The sequence below is a fragment of the Arachis ipaensis genome, chromosome B3 (genome assembly GCF_059453495.1).
Source record: "Arachis ipaensis isolate K30076 ecotype BB chromosome B3, ASM5945349v1, whole genome shotgun sequence".
Lineage (NCBI taxonomy): Eukaryota > Viridiplantae > Streptophyta > Magnoliopsida > Fabales > Fabaceae > Arachis > Arachis ipaensis.
Window position 1 is genome coordinate 117,892,169 of NC_142438.1, and position 12,375 is coordinate 117,904,543.

Here is a 12,375-nt window from a genome sequence, read left to right on the forward strand (position 1 = left end):
AGTTTTATCACTACAAGAAAATAAGCTTTCTGCCACGCTTTAAAAGCGTACCGAAAAGTGCAAAAAAACGTGTCGATAGCTTTTCGCCACGCTTTTTGAGCTATCGGCACGCTTTTGAAAGGGTCACATCTGCCAGCGTGCCGGTTGCCCTATCGCCACGCTTTTGTGAATCTATCGGCACGCTTTTCTTGTTGGCACGCTTTCATTTCTTGTCACGCTTAAAAAGCGTGGCCATAGGTCTTAACCTATAAGTACGCTTAAAAAGCGTACCGAAAAGCACGCATATCGCCACGCTTTTAAAACGTCCCAGAATATATGCTTTGAGTACTCTTTAAAAGCGTACCGATGGAGAAAGATATGGCTACACTTTTTAAATGTGCCAATATGGTTAAACATACGGCTACACTTTTTAAGCGTACCGATAGGGTTAAACATACGGCTACACTTTTTAAGCGTGCCGATAGCTTAAACAATGGCCACGCTTTAGTAGGAGTAACAAATCTACTATTCTACTACATAATTTTATATGATCTGCCTAATTAAAGAGAAGAATAGAAGGAATAGAGACAGTAGAATGAGAGGCAGTGAATTCCATTCATGTGAAAAATTTAGAAATGTAACAACACTCCAACTTTACATATGCCTAAAACCAAAGCAATGAAATCAAAATTATTATTAGAAATGCAATATATATATAATATGTCTATTCAGCCATATATATATTTCTTAATAATAATAATCTTGAATCCCAGCCACCCCCACTTTAACACAGCATGCATTCTCCATTTTTAAAACACTGGTCCAGCTGCCAAAATCTCCAGTGAGTTTGTTGTCCTTGCCAATCTTGTGATTGATGAATGTCTCAAGATTCCTCTGAAACAACCCAGCAAGCTTCAAGAGTGTCTCATTATAGGCCTTTTTGTCTGGCCACTGGAGAATACATAAATCAAAACAAAATGTTAAATTTAAAGACATTGGCAAATGATAGAAAAAGAAAAGTGTTAATAGAGTTGAAGGAAAACTACTAACACTGTTAATAGGATCAAGAGTTTGTATTGAATCAACAACCATAGCACTGAGGGGAAAGGAATAAGAATTGAAATTGACAAACTGCATTAGATATTCCTAGTTAAGCCATTAAGGTTAAACCCTAGAGCATGCTCTCAAGTTTACAGAACAAGCATCAAAAGCATTCTAGTTTTGTTAAGTATGCACAGATTTTAGATTTTACACAACACCTTTTATTTAACAAAACTTTCTTGATTAAGTTTAAAATTTTTTAATAATGCATCAACTTAATTTTATTTCTAACTACACAGAAAAGAATATAAAATGAGATAAATTTGTTTAAAAACTAACATGGACAAAAATGCCTCTTTTGTCAACCACTTATATTAAAAAGAACTTCTCAAAAAGTAATTTATGAATAAACAATTTGCTGAAAGATTAATATAAGTTACTTTTTTTTTTATCTTTTAGAAAGTATTTATTGAGCCTAATACAAAAAATATATAATTACACACTACAACGGCATATTTATCTTGTAATATTCAGTAAGTTAAAACTTAGGGAAAAATAATTAAAGAATCTCGTAATGATCAAACAGTTCTTCAAACAGTGCCTACTCCCTAATCTTGCCTTGCATGCAAGGTCTATGCATATTTAAACATGCTGTTGTTTGAGAGAAAGTTAATCAAGAGTGAGTCACGGTCATTATATTTCTTGCAAGGTTGGTTCACATGATTTCTATGCTCCAACCATAGGGTATTGAAAATTGTAATTGCAATTAAACATTTTTTGGAGTTATATCTTTGATGCTAACAGTTTGTCATTAAGTATCTCTCCTAAAGTTGTAATTATTGTAATTGGATAAAGGTAAACTATGTCATTGCAAGTACAACAAATTTGCCACTTTTATGATCTAGATAAATAGAATAGAACATTACCTGCCCACTCTCTGGGTCTAAACCAACACGGAATGTAGGATCCTCTTTCTAGAAGCGATTCAAAGCTTTTGAAAACTACAACTGATATACCAAGAAAATCAAATACTTGATAATGACATTACAAGTTCAGGAACATTCATGGAAGTCATTGTGTATTTAACTGATCCATCAGTAAACGTATCTCCTAATAACCAATGGATGGACAAAAGTTACACAAGTAACATGTATTAAGGCCAATATAAAACAAACTTAGGCAACATATTACTACAAGATTAAGTTCAAAATAGAGTGTAATTCATTTTCTACATCAATAGGCAGAGACTGCTAAGAACAAAAGACTCAATTATCAGAAATTCAGAATGTTTAACAGCTGTTGAGAAGGACTGACGTAATTAAGCCTTAAAAATTTGATCAAACTATACAATTAGAGCCTTAAAAATTAATTTAAAAGATTTAACTTAAGAGTTTCCTATGGGCATTGGTTAAGAGAGAAAATAGAAAAGTTTTGGTTTGCATTAAGTGCACAGAAAAATTAAAAAAATTAACATTTACTTGTTCTTATAGTATTCTTAGCAAGTGCCTTAACACTTGTTAACAAGACCCTTAATTAAATCTTGAATAAATAAAGGTACAATATAGGATTCCAGACATCAATAGGTTAGGGCAAGGACAAAAGACGAACCTGATGCACAATCAACACCAAGTATTGAAATATATTAAACAGTCTTCATAACAAATCAAGCAGGGAAAGGTACCTCTACCAAGTTACCCCTACCAAGTTCTTACCAAAGAGAGCCACAGTCTCCAATCAACAGAAGCATAACTATCTTTGGGGAGAAAGCTTCCAATCGTTTTCCCATACACTTCACAAGTAGAGAAGTGAATAAGCCTCTTGTTATTCTCAGAGCAGTACTTCACCTGAAACAGAAACAACACATCAAAAATCAAAATCACACATCCCATTCAGCTCCAACATGAATATTTGGCCTTTAATTATTTACAATTTGACCTAATCACACGAAGAACATGTACCACAGGGAGAGGCGAGCAGAACCGCGATAGAGAGAGGCGAGCAGAACCGCGACAGAGAGTGGCGAGCAGCACGACGACCAGAACGGCGAGAAGGACAGCAAAAGGAGTGGCTAGCTGGCTAACACAACGACGAACCAGTGAGATAGATGGCGGCGTGATGGAGGTTAGGGTTTTCTGGGTGCGATGAAGGGTTGGGTTCCAGAAGATGAAGATGAGGCTGGGTTCCAGTGATGAAGATGACGATGGACGCCGAAGGAAGCTGCTGGGTTCGAGAGTGAAGATGAAGTGACGGCGCAATAAGGGTTTGAAAGGGAATTTTAGGGTTAAAAAGATTTTAGGGTTTGAAAGGGAATTCTTTAACTCTGTTCTAACTATTATCAAAAATTCAAAACCAAAGAAACCAAGAAATTCAAATGATAACATTTAAAGTTTTAATTCATATTTTGATATTAAATTTAGCTTAAATATGAATATTGAGTTTACATTAAATACTTTTGATTCTAAATTATAATTTGTTATATTTTTTAAGAATATTAAATAACTAATTATTAATACAATGTAAAAACTGTAAAATTAATCAAATTATCTTAAACTAATTTTGTTAAGTATAATTTGGTAACATAAAAATTAGGTGTACTTTAACAAAGTTTTGTGATTTAAAAATAAACAAATTATTAAAAAAATACATATTTTGTAATGAAAAAAAAAATATTAGAAAAAGAAAAAAAAATATTGAATGGTGAAAAAAATAAAATCACAAGTCATCTTAAAATTTAGGATTAAAAATAAGTTAAGTGTAAAAATTTGAAAACTTATCATTTAGGGTTAAAATTTGAAAACTTAGGGAAAAAAAAAGTTAAGTGTGAAAAAAACATAAGTGGGAAACTAAATTTTAGGGGAGAGAACTCTATCGGCACGTTTTTTTACGGTGCCAAAATAAACACACTATAGCCACGCTTATAAAGCGTGCCGATTTTCTTCTATGGCCACGCTTTTTAAGCGTGGCAAAAAAATGGGTGGCCAAATTTTGAATCAGTGGCCACCCACTATAAAAGCGTGCCGATTTCTATCTATCGCCACGCTTTTCAAGCGTGGCAGTAAAAAAGCGTGGCCAAATTTTAAGTAAGTGGGTACCCTCGTAAAAGCGTGCCGATTTCTCTCTATGGCCACGCTTTTCAAGCGTAGCAAAAAAAAACGTGGCCAAATCACAAATGAGTGGCCACCCTCATAAAAGCGTGGCCATAGACCACTTTTCGGCACGCTTTAAAAGCGTGACAAGAAAAAAGTGTGCCGACAGGCCTTTTTTCTTGTAGTGTATTGAAAAAAAAATTTAAAGACTAAATTTTGCTTTGACTTTTTATGTGCACCTTTTAAATAGTTATTTAAATGTTTCAAAAAATTTAAATCAAATTCATAAGTTGTTTGCTGTATAATGAAAAAAAATTATACTTTTAAAAAAATAATATTTATTAGATATTTTTATTGCATTTTTGAATCATTCAAAATTTTATTTATCGTTTATATCTATAAGAGTTACTTTTATTAGTGGTATAAATTTTTGGAAACCATTTTAATAATTTATCTTTTTTGTGTCTTTTATTTATTTAGAATATTATACATAATGTTTGTATACATAAAAAATATTAAATAAAAATTTAAAAGTACTTGCAAAAGTCATTTCGACCCAAACCACAATCCTCAACTGAGATGAGAAATCGTAGGTAAGGATAATGGAAACATCTCACTTGAAAGGGATAATATGGTATAGGTCGAAAATGGGAAGGTGACTCTTGGAAAATAGGTGTGCTAAGAGGTGTTCTTTTGACATAAGCATACCATGTTAAGGGTGAGAGTAGAAAGAGAAGAGCGACTAAATTTTTATAGTGATTCCTGATATTTATGACTTTCTCTATTTTAGTCTTTCAAATTTAAAATTTACTATATTGGTTCTTGGACCTTTTTCAATGCTAAGTTTGCAAATAAAGCACTAAGCTGGCTCTGACTTACCACTTTAACATCCAATTTGATCCCTCCTTTTTATAATCCTAATCCACTCCATTAGTGAACTCTGTTACATTCTATTTCTTCTTTTTCTTCTTCAGAGAGATTAGAAGCTTCAATAAATATACCTTGTTGTGCATAACCAATAATCATGGCTGTCCATGAAACAATATCCTTCTCTTTTATTCTCCTAAGAACTTTCAAGGCAGTATATAGTACGGTGAGCGTGGAGCTCACTGAGTGCACCTGAGATTAGGATCGAAGGAGGAACTCAATATTTCAGGCTTGAACACCACAAACGCAAGATCTGAAAATGCAAAGCGTGCAGTAAATGGATCCAATTCGTGACACTGCGGGAGCGAATCCGCAAGTGCGATTGCCATTAGAAAACCTTGATCCGCATGGAATTTCTGCATTCTTGAGTCAGCTTTCTGCTATTCATGCTCAAGTTAGTCAGAATAGTGGAGATTCAATCAAGATCCTTCGAATCACTTCTTCTTGCATCCGTCTGAAAATTCAGGTATTGCTATTACAAATGTCATTTTTAATGGAAAAAATTATGGAGATTGGAGTAGATCTATGGTTAGAGCTCTGAGATCTAAGAATAAGATCAAATTCATTGATGGTAGTTTGCCTAGACCTGAGACACACGATCCTTCCTATGAAGCTTGGGAATGTTGCAATACTTTTGTAGTTGCATGGTTAAACCTTAGTCTAAATTTTGATATTGTTCAAAGTGTAAGTTGGAACAATGTGACATTAGACCTCTGCGATGAATTAAAGCATAGGTACTACCAGGAGGATAAATTTCGACTAGCTGAATTACAAGAAGAGTTGTATGCTCTCAAACAATGAGATATGAATGTGACAGTATATTTTACTGAATTGAAGAAAATGTGGGAGAAATTAGATAGCTTTAGAACAATTCCTTCATGTAATTGTGGAAGAGATTGCAATTGTCGATTAGGTGTTGTAAGAAATTTTAGAACAAAAGATCAAGTGACACGATTTCTTAGAGGACTGAATGAACCATATGCTGGAGCAAGGTCTCAGGTTATGCTCATGGATCCGCTTCCAAGTCTGAATACTGTTTTCTCACTTCTCACACAACAAGAAAGGCAGTTCCAGAGCCTTGATTTTACCTCATATAATAAACTCATTGCAGCAGCTCAATCCGCCACTCTCTTAAACACTGTAGAAGATTCACACGGCAGAGGAAAAGGGAGGGGTAGAGGAGGCAGGAATCAAGGTTTTGGAAGAGGTCAAGGAGGACGAGGCAAGATGCAGTGCTCTCATTGTGGTAAGTCCGGACATACCATCGACACTTGCTATAAAAAGCATGGATATCCACCACATATGCAGCAGAGGCACAACACTGCGATCATGAACATTAGTGCATCAAATTTTGAGGGAAGAAATAAAAATCTCAGATTTCCTTACAACGGAAAGAGCAGTGGGTCACAGATCTTTGATTTCACACTAGAACAAAAATCATCTTTGCTAGCACTTCTCAACAAAGAAAATCAGAAACCAAATCATAGTGCTGAGCCACACACTCTAAAGCCTTTACTAACACCTCATCCAGGTAGTTTGGCACATGTCATACATTTTAGATCAAGTATACTTGTATTAAACATTTCAGATAAAAAATATGCATCTTGGGTGGTGGACACAGGGGCTACAAACCATGTGTCATACTCACTCAATGATTTTCAGTCATATCATGAAATAGCTCCAATTCTTGTCAAATTTTCTAATGGTGCACTAGCCATTAGCAAAATTGCTGGAACTATTTTCTTTTCAAAGAACATATACCTTGTTGATGCATTGTATATACCCTTTTTCAATTTTAAGCTAATTTCTTTTTCCAAGGCCATATTTCATTTGCATTGCCACGTGAATTTGTATGACAAACTGTGTAAGATTCAGGATATCAACTCGGAGAAGATGATTGGCACAGCTAAGGCATGTGAAGGACTTTATGCACTGAATGCTGAAGCAGTAAGACCTGAATTTACACAAGCAGCAAGCTTCATGAGTTTACCTAAACCTGAAATAAAGGGAATAAACCTCTAGCACTTTCGGTTAGAACACTTGTCTTTAAAAAGATTGAATGTTATGAAATCTTATTTTCCTTTCATTGACTGTAGTAATAAAATTGCACCTTGTGACACATGCCATTTTGCGAAATAAAGAAAACTGAGCTTTGCAAACAGCACTACTATTTCGAAAAATGTATTTGATCTTCTTCATATTGACATATAGGACCCTCTTTCAATTCCATCCATTAATGGGCACAAATTTTTTTTAACCATTGTTGATGAAAACAAAAGCAGAAGTAAGCAAAATAGTTCAGAATTTTATTCAATTTACAAAAGTACAGTTTGGCAGCCAAGTAAAAGTCATTAGAACATATAATGGACTGAAATTTTTAATGCCTCAATTTTATGTAGAAAATGGAATCCTTCACCAAACATCATGTATTGAAACCCCTCAACAAAATGACATTATTGAGAGGAAACATCAACACTTGTTGGCTGTCACTCGTAGCTTGATTTTTCTGTCTGATATACCCAAATATTTTTGGAACTTTGCTCCTTTGCATGCAGTTTACATCATCAATCGAATCCCAAGCACCTTCTTGCAAAACAAGTCTCCATTTTAGCTTCTTTACCAAACATTTCCTAATCTTTCAAATTTAAAAATCTTTGGATGTCTAGCTTATGCTTGCACTATAACAGTTGGAAGACATAAGCTACGCCCAAGGGCTCAAAAATTCATATTTCTAGGATTTAGGGAGGGTGTTAAAGGATTCATATTAATGGATTTAACGACAAGACAAATTTTCATTTCCAGAAATGTGCATTTTTATGAAGACCATTTTCCCTTCCACACACAAACAACTTCAAACACCTTTTCACAAAATTCTGCACCAGTGAGTTACAACCCACATTATGACCCTTTTTCTTATGACTTATTTCCACATACTTTACCTCATACATACTTCACACCTTCACACACCACACAAAATGAACATTTAAATTCACAAATTAATTCTTCGCATACAAATGAAAGTGCTGAGGCAGAGGCTGCCTCTAATTCCCTTCATCATGATCCTGAACCTATTGTGCAAAAAAAGTCCACAAGAATCAGGAGTCGCCCTTCATATCTTTAAGACTACCAGTGCCTAAACGTCACTTCCAATCTTGGCAATTTCACACAGTCTCAGTGTAAGTATCCCCTGTCAAACTTTTTGTCATATGACAAACTTTCACCATCACATAGAGCATTTTCGATTGCATTGTCCACAAACATTGAACCCAAGAACTATGAAGAGGCAATCTCTCAACCTTGTTGGAAAAAGGCTATCCAATCTGAACTTGATTCTCTAAATAAAAGCAAAACCTAGAAGCTCACTACTCTACCAGTCGGTAAGAAGGCCATAGGGTGCAGGTGGGTTTTTAAGGTCAAATACAACCCTGATGGTAGTGTTGAGAGACATAAGGCATGCCTAGCAGAAAAGGGATAGACTCAAGTCCTTGGAATTGACTATCGAGACACCTTCAGTCCGGTTCTCAAGCTAACAAGTCTTCGAATTATTCTTGCTTTGGCAGCAGCTAATAACTGGTTTTTGAAACAAATAGATGTGAACACCACATTCCTTCATGGAGACCTAGATGAAGAAGTTTATATGACACCTCTACCGGGGCTCTGTGTTGATAAGGGTCAAGTTTGCAAATTGAAAAAGTCATTGTATGGCCTGAAGTAAGCTAGCAGGTAGTGAAACAATAAACTCAAGTCAGTCCTGATTGATCTTGGATACAAACAATGCCGATCCGATTAAAGCTTATTTACGAAGTGTTCCAATCATGGCTTCACAGCAATCTTGGTCTATGTGGACGACCTAGTGTTGGCTGGGAATGATATGAGGGAAATCAATAACATCAAAGGGTGCTGGATGATCGATTTCGCATAAAGGACATTGGGGACCTAAAATTTTTTCTTGGATTTGAGGTGGCCCGATCAAACAAGGAAATTGCATTATATCAAAGAAAATATGTAGTTGATATGCTCACAGATTTTGGGTTTATTGATTGTAAGCTAATAAAGCCCAATTTTGTGGTTTATCTTGTGTTAAATTTAGGGGATTTTATCAACTTATCTCACATTTATTCAATGAAATAGCATGGTTTTGTGAATTTCTCCTAATTTGTGCTTAAAAGTGAAAACATGCTTTTTAGGCCCTAAAATTGCTAAATTTAATTCACTTTAATTCCATTCGATGCCTTGATATGTTTGTTAAGTGATTTCAGGTTTAGAAGGCAAAGATTGGGTTGAAGAAATGAAGAAAAAGCATGCAAAAATGGAGAATTCATGAAGAAATGGGATTTTGGTAATCTGTCTAGTGACGCATGTACGTGGCCCACGCGTGCGCGTGGTAAGGAATCGTCACGCGTGATCGACGCATACGCGTGACAAGAAAAGTTGCTAGTGACGTATACACGTGACCCATGCGTACGCGTGACAAGCGGCACGTGACCAACTTAAAGGCAATACGCTGGGGGCAATTTCTGAGCTGAAAGAGGCCCAAATCCAACTCATTTCTTATGCTTTTGAACCCAAGAATTGTAAAGGAATGGGGGAGGGGGAGTAGTCAGTATAGTTTTCATCATGTTTTAGGTTAGAATTCTAGAGAGAGAAGTTCTCTCTTCTCTCTAGAATTTAGGATAGTTTAGGTTAAATTTTCTTAGATCCAACTTTTAATTCTTGTTTTTATTTCAATTCTCTTTATATTTTAGTGTTCTATTATCTTAATCTTCTTAATTTTTCTTGTTAATTTCTTATTTGCTCTCTTTTATATTTATGAACCCTTGTTGGATTTGGATTTCTTCTAATGTAATTTTTTGTTTCCATGTCTTTTTATGTTTATCTTAGTTACTATTGTTGATTTCTTGTTTGTGTTAGTTATGGTTTTCATTAATTCTTGCAATTTATGATATTTACTTTTATTGCACTCTAGGTGTTTGTTAAAATATTTTCACTAGTTTTAGAGTAGTTTTTTGTACTCTTGGCCTAGGCTAAGGGAATTGGGTGACCTTGAGTCATTGAGTCTCATTGAATTAGTGATTTGAGAACCTTTAGTGGTCAATTTGATACCTATTAACGCTAGCCTACTACTAAGTCAATTAGTAGCTAGGTTGGAACTTATGGGTTTATGTTGATCAAGCCTATTTGACGTACTTCAAGCATAGAAGTAGACTTTTGAGGTACTTCAAGGATGGAAGTAGACTTGATGGGTTGGTTCCTCATAATTGTCAACACATGGTTTGTAGACAAGGATGGTGATCTCAATTTCCATGCCTTAGCCAAGAGTTCTTTTCATTCTCTTTATTAGTTGATTTTCATTTGCTTTCTTGTTATTTACTTTTCTTGTCAATCACCAAATCAAACTCCCTTGTTCTTTCATAGCCAATAATTGAGCACTTCATTGCAATTCCTTGTGAGACAACCCGAGGTTTAAATACTTCGATTTACTTTTTATTGTGATTTGTACTTGTGACAACCATATTAAAACTTTAATTGAGTATTATTTGTTGGTTGGGAACTATACTATCAACGGAATTATTTGTGGGAAATTCCTAACCGACGATAATACTCTTTCAAGTTTTTGGTGCCGTTTCCGCGGGACTGCAATGGTGTTATGTTATTGGCTATTGTATATATGTTGATATTGTGAATATGCTTATTTGTTAGTTTTTGCTTGCTTTAGGAGTTAGTTTTTATTAGTCTTATTAGTATTTGTTTTTATTTTCTCTTGTCACTATGAATTCTCATCACTTTGGCTATGAGTTTGGTTACAACTATGTTGTAGGAAATGAAAGCTTCAATGAGGAACCACATTGTGGGAATGGATATCAAATTAGGGAGGAGCGACATGTTTATGGTCAATCTTCATGGCAACAACCTCCTCCAATCTCTTATGGCTACAATCTACCCCATAATGTACATAATTATGAACCAATCCCTCAACATTGTTGTCAACCTCACTCACAAGCCCTATACCACCAAACACCTCCATATGACCATAACCCATATTCACCATTCCAACCACCATATACCACACTTAGAGCCACCACATTTCCAATACCAATACTCCCAAGAACCACCATTTCCTCATACACCACTTTAAGACTTTCACCAATGCAAACCACCTTCCAACTATGACACTCTTCCTCCAAACAACGAACCCTTTCTTCCACTACCTCCTTCAATTGATGAAGCTCTCCATGCTTTCATACTAGAACAACGAAGAGATATTAGCTCTTATATCCAAAGGCAAGAAGAGAGGCAAAAGGAGCTAAAGAAGCTAGAAGTTATGGTTGCTACCATGGCGAAAGCCATTGACAACATGGCTTCCCACCTAAGCTTATACGATCAAGGCACTCCTATTGTTGAATGTGGAGAAGCAACCAAAGAGCATAGTGAGGGAGTGAACTTGAAGCTTCAAGGTTAAGAAGGGGAGTTAAAGCAAGAAGTGCAACAAGGGGAGGAAGTAGAGATAAATGGACCAAAGGAAGTGGTTGAAGATTTAGGAGATGCTGAGTGCAAAGAGGAATCTCAAGTTGAAGTGCCTTCTTCCATGGAGTTTGAAAATGATGTTAAGGAGGATAATGCACAACCTCCAAGGCATATTGAGATTGAAGAATTGGAAGAAATGGCACAAGCACCAAGTTCCCCTATCTATCTATGATGATTCCGCATCAACATATGATCCATTTGAGCTTGAGGGATCCTTCCCCATTGAACTTGGAATTGATGTTGAGGTAGATTTCACTCAACCTCCTATTTATGATTTGAATGATGGGGAAGAGCTTGAAAAAATTGGTGAGGAAGAACTTGAAATTGAGGAAGCTTGGCAAGAGGTCGAGCTTGAAGAACCTTGCCAAGTGGTAGAAGCCCCTAGAAGAGGATGGACGGGAGTGGAACATGCATTATCAAGATCATTGGGAACTTCTCTACCTAAGTCACCATCCAATCCTTCATTTGAGCGGGTAAAACTCATAACTCTTAGCTTTATTATCCCACTCGAATTTGGCTTACTTAAAACGGATGGCCAACTTAGGGCGCTTTGTGGAATGAATCGTAAAAGGAGGATGTTTAGTGGTTGGCGGTGTAAATTTAGGCTCATTATGGTTGAAGGTTCAAGGAGTAGATGCAAAGGTTGGACTAGCGCTCAATTAAAGGGGTCTAGGAGGAGAATTTGGTGGTCCAATGAGAATTCTATGTGCCTACCACCCGGATGGAATAATGATGACAAATTAGAAGAAGGGTGTGAAAATAAGATATGGGATCCCAGATCACAACATGGATGTAAATTTTGGGAGCTCATATCTTG

General features: G+C 35.7%; 2 protein-coding genes across 9 annotated transcripts; one reads left to right on the forward strand and one right to left on the reverse strand.

Moving 5' to 3' along the window:
- Positions 1–575: 575 nt before the first annotated feature.
- On the reverse strand, positions 576–3,401 carry LOC148572204 (uncharacterized). Of its 8 annotated transcripts, none has more exons than XR_015907703.1 (5): positions 2,979–3,401; positions 2,733–2,864; positions 1,947–2,027; positions 1,030–1,075; positions 576–930 (listed from the first exon to the last, which is right to left on the reverse strand). XR_015907703.1 is itself a non-coding variant. In XM_088510090.1 (3 exons), exons 1-3 carry the CDS (start codon positions 3,399–3,401, stop codon positions 2,022–2,024), a joined length of 561 nt encoding a protein of 186 aa, XP_088366216.1. In that variant the 3' UTR covers positions 1,929–2,021. The 8 variants fall into 8 exon arrangements, 2 of the variants coding, with proteins under 2 accessions (XP_088366216.1, XP_088366215.1); XR_015907704.1 differs by having other exon boundaries at positions 1,030–1,110; XR_015907700.1 differs by having other exon boundaries at positions 2,702–2,864.
- Positions 3,402–5,837: 2,436 nt separating this feature from the next.
- On the forward strand, positions 5,838–7,055 carry LOC107633500 (uncharacterized). Its single transcript, XM_016337120.1, has one exon. The coding sequence runs from the start codon at positions 5,838–5,840 to the stop codon at positions 7,053–7,055; it is 1,218 nt and encodes a 405-aa protein (XP_016192606.1).
- Positions 7,056–12,375: the final 5,320 nt, after the last annotated feature.

Coding starts and splice junctions, on each gene's coding strand:
- LOC107633500 (XM_016337120.1), top strand. CDS start 5,838: ATGAATGTGACAGTATATTTTACTGAATTGAAGAAAATGTGGGAGAAA.
- LOC148572204 (XM_088510089.1), bottom strand. CDS start 3,401: ATGTTATCATTTGAATTTCTTGGTTTCTTTGGTTTTGAATTTTTGATA. Junction 2,865..2,978: donor TCTGCTCGCCTCTCCCTGTG/GTACATGTTCTT, acceptor TTTCTGTTTCAG/GTGAAGTACTGCTCTGAGAA.